The sequence below is a fragment of the Gavia stellata genome, chromosome 29 (genome assembly GCF_030936135.1).
Source record: "Gavia stellata isolate bGavSte3 chromosome 29, bGavSte3.hap2, whole genome shotgun sequence".
Lineage (NCBI taxonomy): Eukaryota > Metazoa > Chordata > Aves > Gaviiformes > Gaviidae > Gavia > Gavia stellata.
Window position 1 is genome coordinate 4648985 of NC_082622.1, and position 26800 is coordinate 4675784.

General features: G+C 58.6%; 1 protein-coding gene across 1 annotated transcript; it reads right to left on the reverse strand.

Moving 5' to 3' along the window:
- Nucleotides 1–19431: 19431 nt before the first annotated feature.
- TENT5B (terminal nucleotidyltransferase 5B) lies at nt 19432–25388 on the reverse strand. The gene is made up of 2 exons (XM_059830852.1): nt 25206–25388; nt 19432–20478 (listed from the first exon to the last, which is right to left on the reverse strand). The coding sequence occupies exons 1-2, from the start codon at nt 25386–25388 to the stop codon at nt 19459–19461; spliced, it is 1203 nt and encodes a 400-aa protein (XP_059686835.1). The 3' UTR covers nt 19432–19458.
- Nucleotides 25389–26800: the final 1412 nt, after the last annotated feature.

Genomic DNA, 26800 nt, shown 5'->3' on the forward strand with positions numbered 1-26800 from the left:
TGATCCCCCAGTCACCATTTCGTGCCTCTCTCCCCTCCGGCCTCGGTCGTTACAGCCCCAATTAGCCACAGAGGGTGGGAATTGCCCCCCCCCCGGCCCCTGATTTGCCCCTTCCAGCAGCTGAACCCAGCCTGGGCTCCCCCCGAGCTTTCGGGGGGGGCTGGAAGTCACCGCACCGGGACTTTGGCCTCTTTCTGTCCTATGGCCAGAGCAGCCGGTGCCCGGGGGTGTCTTCAGGGGCTGGGGGTGTGACCCGGGGCTGGGAACACACCTGAGCATGTTTTGGCTCCTTTTGAGCCCATGGGTACTTTCATCTTCCCCCCCCCCTCAGTCCCCAGGACGGGCACCCTTGTGCTTCAACCCCCAGTTCAGATGTGCTGAGAAATGCTGATAAATCCCTCTTTTCAGTTTGGTCACCCCATGACTGCCCAGACCCCCCCCCCGAGGACCTGAGACCCCCCTAGACCCAAGAGACAGGGGGTCAGTGTGGGTTTGCAGCTGCCTCGTCCCCTGGGTGAAGAGCGGTGGAGGTGGCGGGTGCTGCTCAGGGGCATTCGGGTGACAAAGGTGGGAGGGGGCACCCCTTGTCCCCACCACCCCATTTCCCCCTGCTCCACCCATGCAGCACCCCCAGCCCGGCACAGCCTGTCCCCATGTCCCCACCCAGGGTCTTCCCTGGCTCTGGTGGGCTTCCAGGTCTTGGGAGCCGGTTCCTGCTGCGCGTGGCCGCTGGGCCGGCCGCCCTGCGCTCGCCTTACTGTGCTAAGCGCCTCTTGGTCCAGTTCTCTCTTCTCCGCTAAAGCTCTTTAAGTCACTGATCTGGTTAAACCTTAGCAATCGGTTTGTTTTGCCCTGCAAGTTAATGTGCCTAATTCCCACCCGGCTTACTCCCAACACCCAGCCTGCGGAGTCCCCCGTGCCCACGCGGAGACGGGCACGGTCACATCGCACGTCTGCCCTTGCTCTTTTCCTGAGTGATTTTGACCATGGCAGCCCCACGTGGAGTGGGGTCCTGGGCAAATCCCCTGTCTCAGCCCTGGGGGCACGGGCAGGATGGTGCCCAGCGCCCCATCTCAGCGCAGATAGGAGCAGCGAGATGCAGCCGGAGATGGGTCGGGGGTGCTGCAGAGCTGGGGAGATTCGGACCGGGGTGCAAAGCCATGCCACGGGGTCCATGCGAGCCTGATGGGTCCCCCAGCATGAGGCTGACCTGCCCCCTCTCTCGGGGTCCTGCCCCATGCACCCCACTCCCCGGCAGAGCTGGGACAAGGCTCGGCTGTGGTGCCCCCCCTCCTTGGCATGGCTGCAGAAAGTAGCTTGTTCAGCCTCATCCCCCTCCCCACACCCCTTCCAAATGTTTGGGTGTTGAGAAAGGTTTGCTCCAGGCATTTGAACCCTTTTATAAGGGAATCATTTAAGGGAAACAGGATAATTAACCCTGCTACGTGTGGGCTCCGGGCTGTGGTTGCTCATGGCCTTTCTCCTTCCAGGACGGCCGGGCTGGAGGAAGCCGTTGGGCAACAGCTGGGACCGTCCAAGCTGTGATTTTCCAGGGTTCGGATATCTCTGCCTCTTGCCTCCCTCCCGGGCTTGGCTGAAGCACCCCACCAGCCTCCCGTCGCAGAGCGGCGTCTCTATTTTCAGCCCCGGCTGCCCTAATCCGATCACACGCCTCCGCCTGCGCCGCAGCCGGCTCCTTCCCAAAGCCCACAGGTGCTTTACGTTACCAGCTTGGGCAGGATCCGGCGTCTTCTCCGAGGGCTGTGTCTGCAACGGAGGGGAGTTATCCTCCCGCTCCTCCCAGGAGCTGATCCTGAGCATCCCAGGACCTGCACGAGCCCCTTCCCTACAGCACTGGGGTTTCCCTACACCCACAGCAGCCAAATCCGCGGCAAGCCCTGGGAAGGGTGATGGGGAGAGGACTGCACCCCAAAATAGCTAGATAACATGTACAGCCAAGGGCAAGGTGCCGGTGAGTGGTTTCGCCTTGCTCACTCATCCATCTCATGCATGGCAGCGCTGGGGGAGGTGGGAACAGATCCCCCCTGCAACCCCAAATATAGATATAATTTAATATATATATTTAAAGTTTAATATATATATTAAAACCAAGACCCCGCCCTGCAGTAGGGCTGCACACAGCAGAGACACTGAGGGCGACAACCCCTCCGCTGCACGTTTCATTCGTCTGTCCCTGCTAATCCTCAGCAATCCACCGGGACAGGAGACCCATAGCCTGATCACGGTTCATTAAGGGGTTTAAAGAGATTAATTGCTAAAAGCACCAGTTATTGCTTGCAGCTCCCCTGCCCCCCAGCCTGCTGCCTCCCCCGGGAGGACCCGGAGGTCCCTGAGCTCTGCACAACGGCGTGTCTGCAAGGATCCCCTAAAATTGTAGTGGTGGAATCCTCAAAACTAACGAGTTTGGGGTTTTGGGGTTCCTCTTCCAGAGGTGGGAGAGCAGAGGCAGCTCTGGGTTTTCACCTGCGAGATGGTGGCACGTCCCTGTTCCCACGCGTGGTGCTTATCCCCTGTGCCGGTGCGTGTCTGCGAAATGGGTGGCACCCTGACCTCAGCATCCCCGAGCCGGGGCTTGCATGCTGACATGACTCCAGGAGGTGGGGATTTAAGGAAAAAAAGCCCTGAACTTTTCCAACCCTCTGTTGTTTGAAGGCGGGTTCATTCAATCAGCAAAGCTCATTTGGCAGAGCTAGAAACGGGGTGTTTTCTGGGGCTCGAGCGATCCCAGAGCAGGGGCACAAGCTGCCTGGCTCCTGCGAAGGACCGAGCTCCTGGAGCCCTGTGAGTGTGTGATGGCAGAGCTGAGTGGCTTTGCCATGCCACGAGCATAGGGAAGGAAGGAAGGAAGGAAGGAAGGAAGGAAGGAAGGAAGGAAGGAAGGAAGGAAGGAAGGAAGGAAGGAAGGGAGGGAGGGAGGAAGGAAGGAGGGAAGGAAGGGAGGGAGGGAGGGAGGGAGGAAGGAAGGGAGGAAGGAAGGGAGGAAGGAAGGGAGGGAGGGAGGAAGGGAGGAAGGAAGGAAGGAAGGAAGGAAGGAAGGAAGGAAGGAAGGGAGGGAGGGAGAGAGGGAGGAAGGAAGGAAGGAAGGAAGGGAGGAAGGAAGGGAGGGAGGGAGGAAGGGAGGAAGGGAGGAAGGAAGGAAGGAAGGAAGGAAGGAAGGGAGGGAGGGAGGGAGGAAGGAAGGAAGGGAGGAAGGGAGGGAGGGAGGGAGGAAGGAAGGAAGGAAGGAAGGAAGGGAGGAAGGAAGGGAGGGAGGGAGGGAGGGAGGGAGGAAGGAAGGAAGGAAGGAAGGAAGGAAGGAAGGAAGGAAGGTAGGTAGAGGAAAGAAAAGCAACCCACAGCCCTAAGGGGTTTTTCTCCCTTTTCCCACGCCTGCAGGGGTGGCAGACCCACAGCACCAGCAAGCTCATCCCCGTGCCGTGGGGTGGCTGACACCAGGACCCCCAGCCTCTTCAGATGGAAATAGCCCCCCGGGCAGGGTGCTGCACCCACCCCCCCATGCAGGACCCCTGGGTACCACACGGCATCGAGACCCAGTGACGTCCCCGGGGTGCATCAGCCCAACGCCTGCCCACCTGCCCCGGCACCGCTGACGCGCGGCGGGGCTGACGCTGGGGACTATATCGGTCGGTGACAGGCAGGAAAGGAATCCGCGGGGGGAAGCCAAGCGCAGGCTCCTCTCGGCTCTCCCCGTCGCCTCGCCTCTTATGGAGAGGAGCAGGAGGGAAGAGGGGCTGGGAGCAGCTCCCGTTATGGAGAAGCCCTGGGGAAGCCCTGGCTCGCACGGGCACCCAGTGGGGCCCCAGCAGCCTCCCTCCGCCCCGGCAGGGCACGGCGGGGACAACGTTCTTGGGACATGCCATAATCCATGGGGACAGCCCCGAGACACAGCTCGAAGCTGCCCAGCCACAGCGGGACGGGGGGTCCTGCCTCACCGCTGCTGGTCAGGGAGGTGGGTTTCGCCCGGGACATGCACTAATTACCCCAGGTTTTGGGACAAGCCAGGAGCTCCCCGTGCACGGGCAAAGGGACTCATTGCAGTAAAGCACACAGTGATTTAAAAACCAGCGGGACCACGGGCAGGGCTGACATCTTTACATTACAACTGATGACTCCTGGAGAGGAGGAGGAGGAGGAGGAAGAGCCTTGGTGACTTGGCTGGGAGCAGCCAGGCCATTAACCTGGCCTCACCCCGGGCTTTCTGTGTCCCTAATACCCAATTAGCGCTGACCCTCGATGCTCAGGGGTCAGCCAGTCTCTGCCAACATACAAGCAGAAGGACCGGCCGTGGGTGCCCGGTGCCGCTGGGTGCTGCTGGCTGCCCCGGCGGGTCAGCCTTCACCTCTGGCACGGGCTCACTCCCCTGTTCCCACATCGTTTCCAAGAAAAACTGGGTGGATGGGGAGCACGCCCAGTGCCTACTGCAATGGCTGTGGTGAGGGAGCAGCGTCGGAGGGATTTCTCCATCCTCAGCTGCGGTCCGAGGACTGCAGGAGAGTCTCACTTTATAAGCGATAGAAAAGGATGCTTTAAGGTACTGCAGCCAGAGGGAAAAGCCTCACGATGTGAACCCTGGAGAGATGAAATGGTAGATGGGAACCCCCCCAAGCACAGCCTTGCTGCCACAGGGGTGAGGGGCCGGGGGCAGTTTGGGGTGGGCTGCGCGGGACGGCCAGGTCACGGCCAACGGCACCAGCAAGGAAGGGCAGACAGCGTGCGAGGTGCGACGCCCCGCTGCGACAGCTCAGTCCTGCCACTGCGCAACGTTGCTCAACTTCATACGTGGAAGGATTTAGGGGTAGATTTGGGGTCCTTGGGGACCGCAGGAGCTTCGAGCATCTTCGGCACAGGCGGCAGGGCAGAGCACCGGGGGAGCCGGGCACCGGTACAGCCCGGGTCCTCCCTGAACCCTCCTGCCCTGGTGCCCAGCGGGGTTTTCCCGGGCCAGCCGAGAGCGATGCCCCTTTGCAGGGGTGCAAATTAAAAGCCTCTTTGTGCAAATCCGCAGAGCATGAAGAGGTTTGAAACCCGGGCAGCTCAGCATGGGGACAGGTCAGGGCATGGCTGAACCCCCCCCGGACCGAGTCCGGCTCCCTGGGAGCCTCCCCCCGGAGCTGGGGAAGCAAACGCCCCTGCTCTTTCCCACGTGTTATTGCGCTGTGCAAATATTTGCTTTGGAAAGCGCTGCCTTGCCCCAAGCCCCACAGCCAAGGCCGGCCCTGGCAAGAAGGCTGCTCGCACCAGGCACTGAGGACGGATCCTGCTCAGACGCAAAACTGTGCTCCTTACCGAAGGGAAACAACCGGCCCGGAGCTGGCCTCGTGCTCCGGGGATGTTCCATGGGGATTTGGGACCTTCCTCGGAGCGGGGTGGGGAGATGCTGTCACAGCCCATGGAGCTCACGGGCTCTGGCGAGGGGACCCACCGCCTCCAGCCCCTCCTCGGCCACCTCCACAGCTGGGAAACCCCCCGGGGAAGGGGGCAGCGGGGCCGGGGGGGAGGTCAGCACCCCCTCCCGCAGCACCCCGGGGTGCAGAGAGTGTGGGACAGGCACATGGAGTGCTGAGTGCTATTGGGTGTCCGCACCGGGCTCGGAGCCCTCCAAAATCCAAGGACATGCCCTGGGGATACACCTGCAGAAGGAGGAGCCCTGGGAAGGGTTGGGAAGCTGCTTGAAGGTTTCAGAGGGAAATCCCAACCCTTTTTGTGCTATTTTTCACCCACACACACACACTTTGCTCTTAGAAATGCATTTATGGCTGGCAGGCAACAGGAGAGGGGTTTGCGGTGGGAGCTGGGCATGGCTGGGGGGCTTCAGGGCAGGAATTTGGGGGCAGGGGCCCCTGCGGCGACAGCCTTTCTGGCTCTGCCCGCGCTCCCCAGCCCTGGCCTCCGCGCCGCCGGGAGCCGGACCAGCCCTCGGTGTCTGGGACACTGGCCTTTGTTTCGGAGAATAAAGTTAGCGCTGTTACTCAGCCTGTCGCTATTCCAGCAATTCCTGCCTCCACTTTCGCTCGGCAGAGGGGAAACATTCCTGCCTGGGGGCTGCCAAGAAAAATACGCACCGCGGGGACAGGCAGGGACCGGGACTGGCAGCAGGACCACGGCTCGCCCGGGACGAGCATCGCACTCCGGCTGCGGGGTGGTGCCTGTTTTCCATCCCTAAGAGCGCATTCCCAGCACAGGACACCAATAACTCATCCCATCAATGTGACGGGTGGCTTGCGGTCCCTTGGGTGACCAAACAGCAACCGGAGGGCACGGGGACAAGGCGCGTCACCTCTGGTGTGTCCCAGAGGTGAAGCGTTATCACCGAGTGCCACCGATTTCCATGGAAAGTTTTGCTGATGCCAGCGGACCTCCCATGGCCGCGGCCACATGGAGCCGCCGTTTTTTTTTTCCTGCCTTCTTTCTGCCCTTTATCTTGTGATAGGCAAAGCCGACAGCCCGTCCCCGGGGTCCCTCTGTCCCCAGGAACCCGCCACGTCTTTGTGCTGCTCCCCAGCTATCACCCCAAGTGGAAAAAGGCGGCTGCCCTGATAACCCCTCTCTGAGGGGTAAAACAACCACCTCGAGCAAAAGCTGTGGCCTCTGCCAGCTCCCACGTGCCGGCTACCGACCGGCGAGCCCGTGGCTGCGGGCAGGGGCTGCGGGCAGGGGCTGTGGGCAAGGGGCTCGGCAAGGCTGCAGACGATGCTGTGGTTGAGCCGTGGAGGTTTCAGTGAAATCGTAGTCTGGCTCTGCTGGGAAAGAGGACGTGGGAGCTCGGGGGGGTTGCGGGCTGCCAGGCTGGGCGGGGGGGGGGGCTCGGCCGCAGGCTGACTTGCCGTGGCTGAGCACATTCAGTCTGTCTGCGGCAATTCCTCTTTCGCTTCTCGCTGGCGCTGGTGGGAGGATGGACGGACGGAGACTTGAAAGCGAAACTCACCAGCGGTGGGTGCCACCAGCACCCTCCTCCTGCACCCATCCCTTCCCCTGCATGGGGGGAGCCCTGATGGGGAGATTTGGGTGCTGTCAACCCCTGTGCTGGCCAGCACCTCGTGCCCACGCTGGACTGGGGCTGTAGGACACATGAGCCATGTGAGAGCTGAGAGTGGGTCCTGCTCCATCCTTTTTTTGGGGATGGTCCTCTCCCCTCTGCTCCCTCCCACCCCAGGGAGATGCTGGCATTGCATCCTCACCCCCTCCTCTGTAAACCTGGGAGAACAGACCCCCTGCCACCTGCATAGTCCTAAAACCCACTGAAAATCCTTCTGAGCACCAAGACCCAACAGCTTTAACTGGGCCGACCAAGGACTAAGCAGAAAGCCCGGGGCAGCACACCCGCAGCTGGGGCTCCGCGCTACAATGCCCAACCCAGGAACAAAGGGAGGTCGGAGGCCGGGAACGTCCCTTCCCAGCCCCAGGGACATTAAACAAACCCCAAGAGACCATTCTCCCTTTGTCAGCCCCGCAGGTCACCCGAGGTTTGATCTACAGCCCAGCACGGCAGATGGAAAAATTCCCGGCGAGAGTTTTGGATCAGGTCCCTGACGTTTTCTTCTGGCTGGGGAGTTGCTGGCAAAGCTGCCAGGATGCCACTTGCTGCGGTGTGAGCCCCAAAAAGCCCTGCCCGTCCTTTCAAACCTCCTCTGAATTGGACCATAAGGCTCTATTTTCCCCACTCCCCCTCTTTCTAAAAGCTTTTCAGTCCTTCCTATATCTGAGAATAAAAGTTCGAAGTATGGCAGGTGAACCACAGATGTGCTTATCAGCTCAAAGCCTGGAAACATCCTAAATTTAAGCCCAAGCTGCACCGTGGGCTCCCGGGATCACAACCTTCCAAGCCTCCATCACCAGCTCTGCTTTCAGCCCAGGATTTTAGCCGAAATCCCGCCTTGCTGCCAAAATTTTGGCCAAGGTGAAGCTGTATTTCCACTGGAGGAGAGCTGCTGAGGGCTTTGGGGAGAAGACCCCCCAGCCTGCGGTGCCCATGGGTCTGGCTGAGCCCAGGACGCGTGGGGACCCATCTCGGGGGGGAAACAGCCACATTATTTTCCTCCTACCACTCCGGCCTGTTAAAGCAGGTGGTAATATGACCCAAAAAACAATTAAAAAGGTAAAAGCATCACTCGGCTTCACATGGCTGCAAGGTCGGTCCATCACGAGTGAAGCGAACAGCACAATATTCACACTCACTGCAGCTTATGGGCTTTAGGAACCCGTCAATTTAGCCTTATAATTGCATTATAACCCAAAGCTATTTTAATGCTGCTATCTGCCTCTCCTGGGCTCTTCCGATAACCCCAAAGTTATGTACATAAATAACGCTGAACGCCTGTAATCTCCCGTACTGTGCACAGAGCCCGCGCTGGGAGAAAGCGGCCAGGACACAAAGGTTGCTGTAATCTTGAAATACCTGAAGAACACGGCACGGCGAGGAGAATTTACTACCTGCTGTCTCGCTCTGCTGTGGTCGGGGCTGCTCAAGCCACAGAGCTGCCGGGGAGAAATTCAAACAGTCCCACCAAGAGCAAATAAGCCGGCCCCACTGCGGCTTTTGGGATGTTTCGGTGCTGTGCTGGTGGTGCAGACCGTGCTGCATCGCTGGGCTTGGGCTCAGAGAGACGGGGAGGGGATTTTCTGGGCTCACCTCATCCCACCATGCTTCTTGGGACCGAGCTGATGCTGATAGAAGGGCCACTGGTGCTGGGGACACACACAGCAGATGCTGCGAGGCAGGATCCGACCTTTCCAGCATGCACAAGCCAGCACGAGCCTCGCACGAGGTAGCCCTGGCACCGCGCCGTGCCATGCCGACGTGCCAGCCCCCAACAGACATGTGGGGTGGGGTGACGGTGGGGACCCACATCTCCTCCCCGTCCCCTGCACCACGTGCAGCTGGTGGGCTCATATGGTCCCGGAGCAGGATGCAGCCCATGCGCTTGTCCCGGTGTGTCCCAGCACACGCGTGTGCACCGGGGGGACTTGGGTGCAGCTGGAAAACTCATCCCCTGTCTCGGGAGTATGCGTGTCGACCACCGAGCCGGGGATGGACGCACGCTGATCGTGCACAGCTCCAGCAGCTCCAGCCCCAGCCGCGTCGGCTGGAGAGGAGGAGTCGGGCAGATGGGTATCACAAAGCACCGAGCGCCTCATCACCTCCTTTTTCCAGCCCATCTCCTGCGAGGGGACAATTAAAAGGTCTTCCCTGGGTGTGACACATGGCGTGGGGACTCCCAAAGCCGCCCCGTCTGGTTCGGGAGGGTGATGTTCCCCCGACAACTCCACCCGCCACCGGCACCCTGCTCCAGGCTGTCCTGCTCGCACGGGTGGCCCTGGTCCTGCCCGGGCTGTGACAGCGGGCTGGTGGCAGCCACGTCCCCCGGCCCCTCCGGTGTGGCTGAAAAGGCAGTTCCCACCAGGACAACGCAAGCTCCGGGCGTGGGAGGATGAGGTGTGGGTAGCACCTCTGCCCGGATGGAGCCAGGGGTGCTGGTGGGTGCTGTCGGTGCACAGCCCCGAGGGTGCGCCGGGGTCAGCCGAGTTCCCTGTCCCTTCCCAATGCCCAATACCTTGCGCTGGCATTTAGGCTCTGCCGTACGGCACCTCCCGGCACCCCTTTACACCAAGAAGCGTGGCTGGCTGAGCTGGCCCCGGTGTTTCAAACACCCCCTGAGCTCCAGCGTGACCTGGAGCCATGGCTCAGGGCAGCCCCGGGTGCTCCCGCCGGCAAAATGCCCTCTCCATCAATACTGCAGCTTGAAATAATTATCACACGGCTGCTCCTGCCTAAACAGACCTCTTCGTCCTTCCCCACGGATCTGCCCGGCGTATTGACATGCCTGTGCAGAAACCCCAGGGAAACCTGGCTGAGGGCACGGCAGTGCTAGGGGAGACCCCGGCGAGCATCCCGTTGTGCCAGGGGAAACTGCCACGCTGCTCTCCCCTCTTACCTCGTCCCGCAGCCAAGTCCTCCCTGGAAACGGCCCCGAGAACGCTGGCCTAGCCCAGCCCTGCACGGCTTATCGAGCTGGACCTAATCCCAGCCGCCCGGCCAAGATCAGGCAGGGTCAGGCTCTGCTCCACGCTGGAAGGGCACCCCCTTTCCCGTGCACCCCGTACCCAGCTCCCCCCCAGCCCGATGCTCTCTCGAGCCCGCGAGCTCTCTCTGCACTGGCAGGGCTACGTTGCAACACCTCCTTTCACCCCGTTAATCCATCGAGCCATGCCAGAGCGTCGGTCGGGCAGCTCGAATTCATACCCACCCACCAGCCTGCCGGGTCCGGCGTGGGCTGCGAACGGGCAGGCGGTGCAGGGGACGGTGGTGGGTTTTTACGCCACCCGAGCTCCTTGGGCATCTCAGCATCCTCCTCTTCCACAGGAGCGGTGATGGAGCCAACCCAGCCGGGCAGCTGGAGCGGGGAGCAGCGCTACGTGGTGACGTTTGCATGTCCCGCAGCGCAGGGCATGGCAGGAGCTGGGACAGACCACGGCGTGGGGCTGGGCTGTGGGGCAGAGCGACGGGGTTCGGTGGTGCGCCCAGCCCAGGGCGAGGGGAGCCGCGAGTCTGGGCGAGAGGCAGCCCCCCAGGAGCCCCCTCCTTGCAAGGGGTTGATTTAGCGAGGTCTGGCCGGTGGCACCGGCCCCGCCGCGTCCTCCCAGGGCGAGGGGGACACGTCCACCGCCACCACCATGTCTGGTGAGAAACCACGGGCTGGCAGGGCTCGGGGCTGGCAGCGCTCTTTCCTTGCCGTAAGACAGGTAGCAGGAGGAGGGTCAGGATGCCGGGAGAGCCTGGCACGGTTTCCCTCGTAGGCAGATGTGCCACATCTGGAAGTCACTGGCAAAGCTGGACTTGGACTCGAGTCCTGTTACAGGCGTGCTCACATGCTGGGGCAGCCGATGCCGGAGCACAGCCCGTTCTCTGCTCGCTGAGGGACGTCCCGGCACCGGGTGCAGGAGTCGGCGTGCAAAGGGACGGGCTCAGCAGTGACCACGCTCCTTTCGGGAGGCTGCAGGGAGGAGCAGGCGCCTGCTGACGGCTCCACCAAGGAGAAAACCTTGTGCAGACGATTAAGCTTTACCCCAAAGCAGCCCAGAGGCAAACGCGGGCAGCTGCCGGCCTGCAGTTAGAGCAGAGAGAAAAAACACCGACAAGCCAACACCTTTGATCCTGCAGCCCTCGGTGGCACAAGCCGGTGGCCGGGGGAAGCCCTGTGGTCACCTTGCCAGGTTCCCCATCCCTGCGTGGGGCCGGTGGCACCTTTGCTGGGGCTCAGGGGACGGGGGGGAGCGGTGAGTACCCCCCGAGAAGAAAGGAGGAAAGGGAACGAGGCAGCAGCCACCGATGGGGCTAATGAGAGGGTGGATTTCCTCAATTATAGGATAATGCCGGTAATCCCGGCTTTCGAAGGTTTAGGTGAATGACAACTGCTGTGGGATGAGCCTGCCTTCCTCCCACCCAGGCAACGGCCGAGGAGCCCGGCACCTTTGCTGTGCCGTGAACCAGGGAGCGGAGCGGCACCCCGCCTGCCCGCAAACACAAGCCCCACACAACCCTGCAGCACCCTCACCTGCTAAAGGATGCTTTGGCATCGGCTAAAAATCACCAGCTGCCCCAGGGGAGATGGACCCTCCAGCCCAGCCCACCGCGGTGGCTCCTGGCTCCCGGCGTGCTCAAGCTGGCAGCGTCTGCCGTCACCTCTCCCGGAGGCAGGAGCCAGCCATTCCCGGCTGCCGGTGGGTTTTGCACTTACCTGGGGCTGCGGGGAGCTACCAGGGCTGCCAGGGGACGGCTGTGCCGGCGGCGAAGAGCGGTGAGCCCCGGGAGCCGGGTGCATCCCAGTTTCCCGGGGGATCACTGCCCTGCAAAGGGGGAATTTCCTTTACTCTGGCCAAAAAAGACGCCGTCCCTGTTGCTGGGGCAGGACGGCGGGGCGGCAGCGAGAGGGGGACTGGTGGAGCCAGATTTGAAGCCTTGTTTTCCCCCATCGCAGCCCCCATGGTCCCACAAAAGCCTTGAGCGTCTCTTTTATTCCCCCCATCACCGGGAGTGAAGAAAGAGGTGCTTGGAGATAAGACACTGGTGGAATGGTCGAGAGATGGGGCTCGGTTTTGGCACTGGCTAAACCACGTTCATCCAGCCGGGAGCCAGCTGGAAAACAGAGCTCGACCCCACGGTCTCTCCTCACTCACCTGCGCAGCCCGGGACGGCCTCGGGGCGGACAGGTTGAGGTTGGACGTAAGGCAGCCTGCCTGGATAAAACAAATCATCAGCTAAATAACTACTGGGCAATTATTGCTATTAGCAATGCCGCCCGTCTCCAATTCCCTGGGCATTAATGGGAGGTGGAGGGTACCCGGCCCCTCCCAGGGTTAGCTCACCCGTGACGTGGGATGCGGGTGAGGATGTGCTTACTCACGTCGCTCTGTGCCCTCCGTCACGGGCAGCCCGGCAGCACCCGCCGAGCACGAGCCGGAATAGCAGCACGCAGCCCCAAATGAGCAGGTTGGGTTCAAAGGCCGCCTGCTTCGGGAGGGCACGTTTCAAAACCCCCAAACTGCTTGTGGGTAGGAGCAACCCCGATGCTGCAGAGGAGGACACACGTGCTCCGCCGTCCCTCGCAGGTGGTTGTCACCACAGGGAAGGGCTGCGTCCCTCCTGCCTTCCCACCATCTGCAATTAGGGGTTTGGGGTTTTTTCTTTTTAGCCTTCCCAGGACAGCAGCGCTGCTCATCATCTCCTCGACTAAAACACCTCCGGGCGGATAATCATCCATTCCGGGACCGATTCCTCTTGAGCCCCATCGCGGCAGCGAGAAAACCCCTCTGCAAAGCGGGATGACACCCTCAGGCTTTGCCATCGGAGTACACAGGGACCATCCACGGCTGCAGCGGAGGAGGAGCAGGGGAAGGAACTGGCTTAACTCGTTACGCTGGTGATATTTGAAAAGGGTGGTTAGTAAGTGGCATGTTAACATTGTGTCCAGTCTTTAAGGAATGCATCCAGGATTCATTAGGGAGCAGTAGTTAGGTGAGTCACGCTGCGGACATGCGGATTTAACCGGGATTTCAAGCCCAAGCGACCTGTAATTGCATATTAGGAGAGAGATGCTTCAAGTAATCAGCTGTTCCAGCCACGCCGGCCCGGTGGCTACAGGGGGAAGGGAGGAGGGCTGGAGGGGTGTCGTGCATCCAGCCCCTCCTTGGATTACAAGGCAAAAATATAGGCCACACAAACACCCCGGGGAACTCGCTGCTTGGTGGCTTTTCCTTTGAAGGCAGGGTGACACTGCTCTTGCTGCAACTGGGGTTTGATAGCGGCAAGATAAGCAGGGTAAATATGCCGTGGTGGCAGGAGAGGGCAACGATCAACCACCCCGGTGCCATCGTCTGAGCCCCAACCAAGCCGGCCCCGCGCAGAGCTACCCCGAAGAGAGACGTCCTCATCCGTCGCCGACAAGAAACCTCCCGGTCAGGAAGGAGAGGTGGGAACAGCCCTTCCATACTCAACTCAAGACACTCTGGAAAAACGATGTGAGCTCTTAGGAGTGAAAAACGCATGTTCTCGCTTGTACGGGGAGAGAGATAACACATTACACATCGCCCTGCGCCTCCCCTGGCACCGCTCCAGCCTAATGCCTCTCTCCAAAACCACGGTCCCACCTACAAGTCCTCTTCTCTCCTAGAAATGCCATTATTTCCCCTTGGCATCGCTGAAGGGACGTGCAGTGGGTTGGGGTCGGGGGGTGCAAGGACACCCCATCCCCAGTGCATCTCACGGCTGGGTTGTGCAACAGCTCGAGGCTGCAGATTTGACTTTTTTCCCTTCTTTCCTAAGAAAACATGACTTTGCGACGGCTGTCAGTCATTCTCCTTAATCACTCGGGATGCCAGCAGATGATTTCAATCGAATTTGTCAGAGCCATCAAGTTTCTACAAGCTGAAATGGGTGGCCACGGACCAGGATCCACCCAGACGAGAGGGAGCAGCAAAGCGACCGCAGCTTCCAGCCCAAGCGGCAGCCGGGCGCTCAGCACGCGCGCAGCTCTCATCGGCTGCGGCCGACGCCGCGGCTGGCTCCACCACAGCAGGAGCTGCTAGAAGGAAAGGAGGAGGGAAGATCAGGCAACCGTCGAGCCGGCGTTAGCTTTCGCAGAAGTACCTGGGGTTTTTTGGGGGGAGCTGGACCGCTGTCCTAGGTGGAGCAGCGCAAGCCCATCTCTTCTTGCGATGGCTCAGGAGGGAAGGGAATAGCTGAGCTTCCCATTCGAGGCTGGATGCAAGAAGTCGGAGGTGGGGGAAGGTGGTTGACCCAGGGGATTCATGGAGCTTCCCACTGTGCCTCCTTGCCGCTAGCCCGAAGGTCTGCAGCAAGCTGAACAGTGCAAATGTCCCATGCACAGGACAAAAAAAAGCGCCTTTTAAACACTCCTCTGCCTCCACACCCGCTCTAACATGAGCTGAAATCCTATTTGTAATACAAAAGCCTGAACCAGAACCTCCAGCAGACAGCAGCCGGGGCCAGGAGATAAGATAGGAGGGTTCAATGACAGAGCACAAGCTGCACGCCGCACGTTTCTCACTATCAGCCCTCGCTCCTGCAAGGCTCTGCTGCTCCCCGGCAAAGGGGACCGAGTTTGTGCCATCCTCCGGCAGCTCAGCTCCGTCCCAACCCCACTGCCACGGCCCCGCCGGGAGCAAACTGCCCTCCCGGTACGTACATATCAATGAAGCATTTGTCTCGTGCTTGGCACCAGGCGTCAGAGCACAAGGCTCCGTGTGCTGGATCGCCTAAACACAGCTATAAATGGAAAGAGGAGCCGCACAGACAGGCTGTTCTCTCATTCTGCATGATCTCAAATGGCAGAGTTAACACCAGCGCTGCCCGAGCAGCTACCGAGGAGGAGGAGGGCCGGGCAGAAACACCAGCATGCTATAAAAGAGGCTAAGTAGGGAGATTGAGATACAATTTGAATGCCATGCTGGGTCTAGCTACCCAACCTGCATATAGATGGTGCCACCCTCGGCATTGAGCCAACAGATTAAGGACACAGCTGAAAGCCGGAAGGTTGGAGCAAGATGTTTCTTGCATTCTGGAGATTCGAGACAAATTCCTCCCATTTCAGCGATTTTGGAGCTCGGCCAGATGTCCTTCCAGGAGAAAAGCTGCCATGGGCAGGTCTGCAGCTGTAAACCCTGCATTGCAAGCCCTGGAAATGACCTAGCTGATACAACCCTGAGTATTTTTGGACGCATCTCAAGGCATCGATCACCCACCAGCCCTCCGCAGAGGTGCTGCAGGGCACGTACCGTACGGCCGTGCTCAGAGGCAGGCTGCAGCGGGGGTTTACTCCACTCCTGACTCCAGTCGTCGGAGCTGGGCACTGCCAGCATAACCCAGGCTGGTCTGCCACGGGCGTTAACACCAGGGGTCTAAAAATAGGGAATTGCTGGGGCAGAGCCACAGCCGCCCCAACGCACGTCCCTCCTCGGAGCAAAGCTCTAGAGCCAAGGCTGAGAGAAGCAGGCGGGCACCCAGCACACACCAACACACCCATCGCTAGAGTCCAAATCTCATCCACCAGATACTCAGGCACGTCCCGAGTTGTCCATCACCCTCTGTTCCAAGAGAAAAAAAAAAATAATGACAGACTACAGGCTGTGAGAAAATATATGCAGGTTTTTTTTATTTGACAATTAACAAAAGAGGGATCCAAATCTCAGTTGTAAACATTGATAGCTCCTTTCTGATCACAACTAGTACTTTCCACCAACATCCCTTTGTATAGTCTGATCCGCTCCAACAATGACAAGCCGACTCTGTCAGGGCTTTTGCTGCTCCGCTCAGGGTCACAAATCCAGAAGCAGCTTATTCACCAGAGCATCAACAGCCATCGGCAGGACCCACCACTGGCACTGAGAAGACAGCTGACAAACTAAGCAGATATTTTAGAGCCACTCCCATAGGCAAGACGCTGAGGGAAGGCAGGAGCTGCGTCCTGGCTTGCGTGCCAGCAAGAGGCAAGCATCCCATCTCGCTACCAACAGCTTTAGAGAGAAATCTGCCCTGCAAGAGCAGAGTCCTACTCAGGCGGGCGATAGGGACACGGTCTTACGCGGTGCCAGCCCGGCAAGAACCACCCAGACCTGTTGTCAGAGGCAAGCTTGGCCCCAGACTGTAGAAATTTGAAGATGCAGAGCCAGCAAGTTTGTCCCAAAGAGGGATGGCACGTCGTCAGCTCGATTGTTGCAGTGGAACCAGAACTGCCTGTAGCCTGGCAAGGGGAAGTGAAACTCCATCTTAGGCTGGAGGGCAGCCAGAGTTGGAGGAGCTCGCACCCGGCTACAGGCAGCCAGCTTCCAGCCCTCACACGGGAATCTGGCCTGAACATCAGCAGATCCAAGCTTTTTCGGGAGATAAAACCTCCGGAGCCTCTCGCCCTCCCCTTTCCAAGAGGAACCACTCCGCAGGTGGGCCAGCTACGCAAAATAAGTCTTAATTACTCAAGCAACCTTTTGCTGTTCGCGGCCATCAGCAGAAGAGGATGAAGCGGTGGAAAGCCAGCAGCGAGTCTCCCAGTACCGTCCCCAAGACGAAGGGACCTCAGATCACCACCGACACCGAGCAGGGCTGCCGCATCGGGCCACCCTCCCCCACCAGCGACTTGAGGAGCCACCAGGAAAAGGGAAGATGCACAACACTAAAGAACAGCGTTATAAATAGAAACCTCCCTCAGCCGCCGGAGTGACCTGCCAACAGCTACGCGCTTCCCAGGCTCCGTAGCTGCTTCGGTTTGAGGGACCAGGCAGCCCGACGTACGAGTAGCGTTCGGCCAGAACCAGGACCTCAGCTCGCTCCTCGAGGCGACCAGTTGGTTCGGAGCCTGGTTCTTGGTGGGAAGTAGGGTCAGCCATCTCAACACCACGCTACCCAGATGGACAAGCAAATAAAAAATCCAACAAATTTGAATACACTGTATTTATTTGTAACAGATTCTAAAGAATCTAGTGAGTCTATGTCAAGCCCGTTGCATGACAAGTGATACAGGTGTAGGAAAAAAACATTTAAAACAAAATCAAGTGCCATTCAAGCTACTGGAATCTTCCAATTGCCCCCTCACTGGAGGCAGCACAGTATCACTGCAAGGTCTAGAAAAATTCAGATTCAACCCATTCACAAGAGTCCCACCACACACACTCCGTAAATCAAAAGTGCAATCTCAACGTAAGTTGCCCTGTCAAGCTGTTGGTTGTAGGGAATCTTTTCGATATCTTAAACGGGAAGGAGGGAATCTCAGTTTAGTGCGTCTGTGTTTATGGGTAGAGGGTAAGCAGCCTGTAAAAAAGCATGCTACATGTCATCTACGTTCATCTGAAGTTTAAAATGCAAGAAAATAAAATATCTTCCCTTGAAGCCGTGAAGGTGGCATACTTAGGATCTCAAAAGCAGCCCTTAAACCAGCTTTACCTTGCACTGGAAAATCTCAAGCTCCCACCACGGGGATCAGGCTCTGGGCACCAGGGAGTTCCCTGTCCGTGAAGGCAAAGCTGTTCTACAGGAAGGCAGTTAAACCTGTGATAACTACATCCTTAGCGACACTTCTTCAGCTCTGACTGGATAAGAAGCAAAGCTGGACCAATTTCAACCTGGTTAGTTCACGGTAAGTGCACGAGCCCCCAAATGACTCCCCCCCACCCCTTACGCCCACTCCACATCGCCCCTACCCCAATAAAGGTAGCAATCTGGCTATACACATTCCAAGGATCTAGTCTTTATTAGAGCGTTCAATCTGCCCAGCTATTACAGTTTTGTCACAAAAACAAAAAAAACAAGTTAGTAAAGGTACTCAAGTACGTCAGCCTCAGAGGAAGCACTGTGAGATCACGGTGTTCCCAGAGCAGCATCCTAAGGAGTGCCTGCTTGCTCGCCCACCTCTCCCTCCATGCATAGTTAAGTCTGAGATGATGTTTCACGAGACCGGGCACGGCAATCCAGGCACCTCAGTGAAAGACTGTTTGTGCTCTACACACCCAACAACTTCAAAGCCACATTTGACTAAGAGCCAAACCCTCAAGACACAAGAGGGTTTGTTTAGAGAAGACATACTTTCTTCCTAAGGCCAACTGACTTTTGCACACACACCCCCTCCCTGCAAGCTCCATTTCTAGCTAGAGGATGAATTTCAAATGCTATCAGTGGCTCACATGTGGAATCACGTAGCTGGAAATAGGCTGCTTTTGAAGATAGGACCTGCCCAAGGGCAGAGGGAAGATCTCCAGCCATAGGAGGCTATAGAGCCTGGAAGAGGTCTGCCTATCTCCTCGAAGGACCCAGGCTCCAGCCCCCACCACAGCAACAGCTGGAGATAACAGACTAGTGAACGAGTTGGTTTGTGCTTCAAAGGACGAGCCTCATCTTCCCAGATAACCCAGCCGGCCTCTGGCTTTGTGCATTAAAACCACACTGCATGCCAAAAAGAAAATAAGCAGCATTTCAAATTCCCCTAGAAAATACACGATTAGGTACGGTAGCCTGGGGCAGGATCCTGGACAGATCTTCTGCCTCATCATTTATGTACACGATTACGTTTTGGCACTGCAGACTCGGGAGCTTGAGTAAATTCATATGTAGGTCCCTGCTGCCTTTTCTCCATGAAGCTCTGCTCAGCATTTTCCACCATGCACTCCCCCCCACCCCAGTGTCCCCAGTTTTAGGCATTTACACGTATAGTCATTCAAAGCCCACCCCTGTTTATGCAACTCCACTTTGACAGCCATTTGCTACAGCTGGTCCTTCACAGGCAGCAAGGCATGCCAAAAAACCTCAGCAACATGTAACCTGCAATCCCATTCTTGCTTCAGCGAAGTTATAGAAATGATCTTACGACCCCCCCACCCCCCCCAAACAGAAACATTTTTCTCTTTGGACATCCCCACTCAAGCTCTTGGGATGTCAGCCCCTGCAAAAAAAAAAATAAGGTTTACAGTACAGTTGTGTTTATATTGTTACAGGCACTTAAACAGGATTCTTTGGTCCTTCAAAGGAATTAGCCACTCTGGCTTCTATCTTCAGAAACCACAAGTCTGCACACCCATAACACCTCCCGCACTAAAAAAAACAATTCAGATCCATTTCAGGGCAGTGCAGCTCTACCTTAGCGTAATTCTACAGTCTCCCCACACACACCCCCACCCGCCCCCATTGCCTCCAGAATTCAACAAGCGATCGAGTCTTCCTGTAAACGTCCAAGTTTCCATAACACTGCACTTCCCATCACAGTGTACAGCAGAAAGGCCTCGTTCCAACAACCCCAGGAACAAGACACTCAAGCGAGAGTCCAGGAAGTTTCCTTGTGTTGCAGTTCTAGGAAGGTTTGGTTTTGTCCCCCCCCCGTCCCACCCTCCCCTCTCCCCAAGGCAGTACCTCGGAGGACAGACCCTGAAGTTTGTCCTGGCTCAGTTACAGGGAAGCCACGTTGGGTAGGACTGATTGCAAGGCAGGAAGGGCTGCACGTGGGTGACATAGTAGTTGAAGTTTATTTCACTGACATAAGGAGCTGGCTGGTAGTAGCAGGTAACGTTTGTGACCGTGGGGATGATGTTCTGCTCAGCCAGGACTCTGACAGCCAGCATGGCAATGAGGTTCAGGGTCTGCCTCCTTTCGTGTCCCATAAGGCAGACTGTGCTCTCATTGACCACCCTGTGGAGGGTCATCAAATAGTCATATCTTTTGCTCTCCATCCCAACAAAGTGGCTCTGAAGGTAGCACTCCAGCTTCCTCTGCTGCTCACCGATGTCAGAGAAGTCTATGAAAAACCTGGAGCACATGTATCTCTGTAGGGCCTTCATATCCACCTCCGATTTGGGCTTAAACCCCCTCACCAAGAGGTTGCAGTATTTCAGAAGCCCCCCACCTCTGATCTCCTCTGGGTTCCTCGTGGCGATGACCCTGTTCCGGAGATGGTCCATTGCCTCCTCAAAGTCCCCGTACATGCTCTCCCCAGTGACCGTGGGGTGGAAGTTCTCAGCCATGGGGTTCTCTGAACACTCCCCAAACAGCAGAAGCGAATCCAGGATGATCTGGAAGGAGTCCACGCTGAACTCGAACTGCCGTCTGAGAGAGTCCACGAATTTGAGTTCCACGTTCTTCCCGCTGTTGTTGGAGAGCGATATGAGGCTCCAGCGGTCGGTTTCGTTGCATACCTTCACAAGCTTCTGCACATACGCCTCCTTCAGAGTCATGGGGGTGATCTTGTCTTTGTTGACGCCTTCTGGGAGGAAGTCAAGAAGGCAGTCCATGACCACATCTTTAACAAGCTGGAAGACATCTTCAGTCTTCAGATCTACACCGAAGATGAGATCTAGGTCTTTGTACCCCAAGCCACTGTCTTGATGCAGAACGTGACTAGCTGCTGAGCCATTCAACCTTACGTTATGGACTGCGATTCCTTTCTTCTCCAGGCGACTACGGACAACCTGAGGTGTAAAGACAGTCAGTGAGAAGCAGGAAAGCATTCTTGGAGCAGCCCGGTTACAGCAGCAGGATTCACTCCCTGCGCTTACATGGGTCACTCCAGTGCAAGACAGTGAAATAAAAAGCTCATCCATTAGAAATAGGTCACTTTGGAAAGCATCCACAGTCTTGCCAGCAGCTGGGGGTGGCTCTCCTTTCCTTATTCCCTTGCATTAGAGGGCTCTTACCGCACACGAAGAGCAGTTTTGCATCAGTACAGCTGTCTGCTCTTCCCTTCCTTCCCCCCACCAAAACCGAGAGGTTATCCGAACCCATTCTTCAGGGAGGTCTCCGCTCCCTTCACCCCGCCACGGTTGCGGCCAGCCTTTCCAGCCATCAAGCTAAGACCAGCCGATCCAAAAAGGACTCGAAATACAAGGCGGCAGCACAGTCTGCAGCAGTCCCTGTTGATTTAATCAGGGTGGCTCACTCCTTTTAGCCGTCCCCTTCGCCTGTCAAGATTCATTAAAGGCAAATCAAGATGCCAGAACTGCTCAGAAGCCCCAGCCAGGCGTATGCAAGTTCATGTCCCAACTAGTAAGTGTATCCTAACAATTTCCAGTGTGTCAGAGCTTTGTGCTGAACTTGGCATGCTATCAAGCACAAGAGGCCGCTTTCATCTTACGGGTGTTACTCCAGCGATTTTAACGCTGCCTGCTCAGTCCTGGCACACCCACCGGTACCTCCAAAGCTTTGTTCATTTAAGAGTGAAGCTGAATCATTTACCCGATTACTTAACATGCAGGAGGCTGAAATAACCCCAAGACCATAAAATAAGCCACCCGGACACCAGCTTATAATTTGAGTTTAACTGAGCTCAAAGATACCAGGAAGATTAAGTTCACCAGAAGCAATTCCCATCCCTCATCCTGCTTTCATGTTGCTCTCCAGCAATTACCCACTGTCCTGTGAGTCCCAGCTAGCCAGCCTGCTCACCCGGCGCTCGAAGCAAGGCTAGAGCTTGAAAGAGCCAAAGCTTGGGATACAAAGGGACAAGTTCTGTCACTAGAAGCCAGTCTGACGGGGCTACTCTGCCCTGCGAGGCTGTCCTGCTTTGAGAGGCCCCGCTAAAACTCAAAACCTTATCAGAGGGACCCTGCTTGGTCGACGTGGCCCTGGGCAGACGGTTCTGGGGACACCGGAGCATTGCAGCGCCGGTGAGCCTCATCAGCTGTAACACTGCCCCTCCGTGAGTTTGGTTTAGAAGAAACAACAGATAAAGGCGAAGGGCTGCAGTATGCAACCCTTAGAACGACACCGACCGCTCGGTGACCAAGCTAAGACACCGCGCCAGCAAGCTCCGGCTGCCCCCAGGTGCCCTTGCAAACAGAAGATCTCTTGGTACAAATTTAGGAATGGTTTTAACTTAAATCAAAAAAGTTCAGGAGGTTGTTAAATCTCATGAGGTAGCTTCTCTGCTGGTGTTTCCCCTATTACTCCCTGACATGAGCCACTGCTGCTCAGGCTAGAAATGTGCCCGGGCTCCTTGCCAACCCAATGGTGACTGTCACATGTCAGGCAACAGTTAACCAGTGAGCTATTCACCATCGGAAGTCCCGAGTCGCCACCAGCACATCCAACCCAGCCACCAACGCAGCTGTTCTCAAAGGGAGAGAGTCCGAAAACTGAATTGACTCCTAAAAAGAGGCAGCGGGTTATTCCCCCATACAGAACAAATATCAGGCAGTCGAATCCATGGGAGTTCCTGGTGCACAGTTGCTGCCAACCGATCCGTCACCGGAGTCGCTTGCCCGAGGCACGGCTCCAGCACTACTTTTGGAGTTAAGATTTGCTATTAGGCTTAGAGAGACAAGATATAGGTCACAAAAGTGTTAGATGCAGAGCTACGACCGGTGCCTGGAGAAGATCTCATTCCAGATTAATTTCCTAGCCCCAAAGAACATCTGCTTAACCCCTTTCGGGCACAGCTCAAGACCTGCGGCGTTTCAGACCTTCAGGCTTACGGGAGCTCCCCAGGTTTACATGTCCACCCGTGAGAGATGTATTCAGAAGGGGAAAAAAAAAATCCAACTGCTCAAGTCAGTCTTGTCCCCAATCACCCAAAAAAAGCTCCAACCTGCAGAGAGCCTTGCCGCTTCCTCGAGGACAGTGGGCTTCAGCCTGCCGGTCTCAACCTGAAGCACATCTCCCCGGCTGCAGCCAGTGGGTTCAGGTATGCGTTTTCCCCAGAGGGTTGGATATTTAGAGGGTTAGGCAGCTGCTGACCTGCTTCCCAAAACAGCACCTCACGTTACGTGTGGTTCAGATAATTGACTCTGACAGCCAGGCGCGAGCAAACCCTGCCTGCGTCCTGACCTGCCGCTTCCCACCTCCCACAACAACAAGGGCACGCAATAAATAACTGCCTTTTAGGTTACTTGTTTCAGATTAGTCAGCCCTAAATACAGGGTCTGCCGGCACGGTTGGTCAGAATTACAGCCCTCAGTTATTTAAGTGTTTGAAGTTGCTAGTGGCAACGTCCTTTCCAGCAGCTCCCGACACCAAATCGCTTCAGTTTTGTGGAACTAAACAGTAATAACCGGCGGAACATCTGACGCCGCACCACGCCGGGCTTTTAACAGCGCCGAGCTTCGCTGGCCTGGCACAACCCAAGGGCAGTGTCCTGACAGTAGCTCTCATCTGTCATTGGGTTTAAAGCTTTAGCAGCCAAGATTTAGCGCTTCTGCCCCCAAGAGATGCAGCAGGAACTCGAGGAATTTGAAATCAGCTGAGGCTTTCATACAGCAGCGTCTTTCAAATGTCACCTTCCCATTTTCCAGGCTGACGTAGAAATAGTTCTCAAGCAGCCGAGGCTTCAGAATCCTCGCGATTAGTTTATTGTGAAAGGCAGGTTGGTTTTAGCTTCGTGAACAGCCTTTTTAATTAGAAGCCAACATGCCCGATTTTACATTTGATGAGTCATTACTGAGGAATGAAGTTGCCTCCCCAACATGAATATGCATCAGCTTATTTGAACTACATTGTTAGTTTAATATTAAACACAGTTATTACTTTATGGTTAAACTAACAGGAGCTCTTTGACAAGACGCAGTCTTAGGCTGACTCGGGAGGATACAGTCAGTGTGACGAGAATCAAAGGACACTGACATTTGATCCAGCATTTAAATTAATAACCGCCTCCGACAACGCACAAGCCCAACATGTCCACCAGCACGAAGCCATTTCGTGCGAGCAGCTCCGAAAAGCCACCTCGCTTCGCCCACCCGCGTTTCGGGGCTCTGAACCCAACTGGGAAGGAGGAAGAGCACGGGATGGGACGAAGCAGAGCGGGATCCACAGCACAAGCTGCAGCAGCTCCGGGGGTCAGGTGTGAATTTTCAATGCATGTGATTTTTTTTCCCTAAAAAAGCTGTTTCCAGGAGGCTCCCTCCAGCTTTATACATTTCCACGGGGGTGCTGGCGGGGCAGGAGGGATGCAGCGGGTGTCCCCCCCCGGGATGGGCAGGCAGCACCCAGCCCCACAGAGCAGCCCCCCCCCGGGATGGGCAGGCAGCACCCAGCCCCACAGAGCAGCCCCCCCCAGGGATGGGCAGGCAGCACCCAGCCCCACAGAGCAGCCCCCCCCAGGGATGGGCAGGCAGCACCCAGCCCCACAGAGCAGCCCCCCCCAGGGATGGGCAGGCAGCACCCAGCCCCACAGAGCAGCCCCCCCCAGGGATGGGCAGGCAGCACCCAGCCCCACAGAGCAGCCCCCCCCAGGGATGGGCAGGCAGCACCCAGCCCCACAGAGCAGCCCCCCCCAGGGATGGGCAGGCAGCACCCAGCCCCACAGAGCAGCCCCCCCCAGGGATGGGCAGGCAGCACCCAGCCCCACAGAGCAGCACCCAGCCCCACAGAGTGGCCCCCCCCAGGGATGGGCAGGCAGCACCCAGCCCCACAGAGCAGCCCCCCCAGGGATGGGCAGGCAGCACCCAGCCCCACAGAGCGGCCCCCCCCAGGGATGGGCAGGCAGCACCCAGCCCCACAGAGCGGCCCCTCCCCGGGATGGGCAGGCAGCACCCAGCCCCACAGAGCGGCCCCTCCCCGGGATGGGCAGGCAGCACCCAGCCCCACAGAGCGGCCCCTCCCCGGGATGGGCAGGCAGCACCCAGCCCCACAGAGCAGCACCCAGCCCCACAGAGCAGCCCCCCCAGGGATGGGCAGGCAGCACCCAGCCCCACAGAGCAGCCCCCCCCAGGGATGGGCAGGCAGCACCCAGCCCCACAGAGCAGCACCCAGCCCCACAGAGTGGCCCCCCCCAGGGATGGGCAGGCAGCACCCAGCCCCACAGAGCGGCCCCCCCCCAGGGATGGGCAGGCAGCACCCAGCCCCACAGAGCAGCACCCAACACCGGGCAGCGGGGCCAGCCGAGCACCCAGCACCCCGGGGGACCGGCTCCCCCCCCCGGGAGCATCCTCAGCCCCCCCCAGGGACCCGCACCCCGCCCCGTGCGGGCCGGGAGCTCCGCCCTGAGCCCGGGGGGAGGCAGAGGGTGCCCGGCCGGGCTGGCTCAGGGCCCGGCGGGCCGGTTACGCCGCCTCAGCAGTTTTATTTTCTCCCTGACCCCCCGCCGGAGCGGGGGCAGAGTCCAACGAGGCGGCGGAGCGCGGCCCGTACCCCACAACCACCCCACACACACCCCCCCCCCTCCCCGGGCCCACCGCGGCCTCTCCCCCCCCCCGGGCCTCACCTGGACGATGGTGCGGGGCCGCACCGAGAGCGTGGGGAAGTTGCCGCGGCCGTGGATGGGGACGGCCTCCCCCAGGATCTGGTCCAGCCGCTGCACCTGCTCCCACGACAGGACGCTGAAGCGGCCTCCACCGCCGCGCTGCTCCGAGGCGCCCGGAGCGGGCCCCGCCGCTGCCGCCAGCATCGCCCTCACCCCCCCCCCACTCCCCGCGCCGGAAGAGGAGCTCGAGTCACCCGGAAACGGCCCGGAAACCGGCCGGAAGTGCGGGTTGGGAGGGGGAAACGGGAGGAAAAACCACCAAAAAAACAAAAAGGGGGGGGAAAGGCAAAAAAAAAAAAAAAAAAGAAAAGCCGTCGCTGAGAGGAGGGCTCCCGCGGGGCGGAGGCGGGGAGGCGCGGTCGGTGCCCGGAGGGGGGAACGCTGCAACGAACCGGCCCGCGCCGCTCCCCGCCCGCCACCGGCTACGCTGAGCACTGCGCTCGCCCGCGCCCTGCCGCCGCCTTATATAGCCCCCCCGGCCGCGCCCCCATTGGCCCGCCCCCACCGCCAATCCCTACCCGGCCCCGCCGCTCTTCCGGCGCTCTCATAGGTGCAGGGTGAAGGTTGGGACTGGGCTGGGCGCCAATCAGAGGAGGGAGTAGGGAAAGAGGCGGGGCGAAGGGTGGAGGAGGAGGGACAGGCCGGTGGAGCCCCGCCCCTGCAGCGCGGCCCGCTGCGTGCGGGAATCCCGGCGGTGATTGGTCGGGACGGGGCGCGCGGTAAAGGGACGTCCCATTGATGCCCCGTTGATGCCCCGTTGATGCCCCGTTGATGCCCCATTCATGCCCCGTGCCCCGGTGCCCCATTGATGCCCCATGGCCTGATGCCCCGCTGACACTCAATGATCTGACACCGCGCTGATCCCCATGGCCTGACGCCCCACTGATCCCCATGGCCTGACGCCCCACCGATGCCCCATGGCCTGACGCCCCACTGATCCCCATGGCCTGACGCCCCACCGATGCCCCATGGCCTGACGCCCCACTGATCCCCATGGCCTGACGCCCCACCGATGCCCCATGGCCTGACGCCCCACTGATCCCCATGGCCTGACGCCCCACCGATGCCCCATGGCCTGATGCCCCATTGACACACAGCGGTCTGGTGCCCCCCAATCCAATGCCCCCCGCCCTGACCCCCCCACCCCAGAGCCTGTGCTCCCTGGCCAGCGGTGTCCCCAGGGTCCCACCACAGCAGCCGGCTGCAGGGAGCTCAGCGCCCGGGAGAGACGGGGTGACACCCCAGGGTGAGACCCCGCGGTGATGGAGCCCACCGGCTCCGGAGGCTGATGCCGGGCGCTCCCAGCTCCGGGAGTTCGACCCCAGTCCCTAAAACCCACCACGTGGCCCCACTGCCGGCCGAGCCACCGCCTCCTCCCCAGGCCAGCCGTGTCCCCAGCCACCGGCCGCCCATTTCCTTTCATCCCAACAATTCCCATCACTTTAAAGAGCTCATTTCTCCGCGGCATTTAACCCTGCAGACATTTCCAGCAGGCGCCTCCCCGCCAAGCTGATGCCCGATGCCCCGCGGTCCCGCGGACGGACGGGCACGACTCC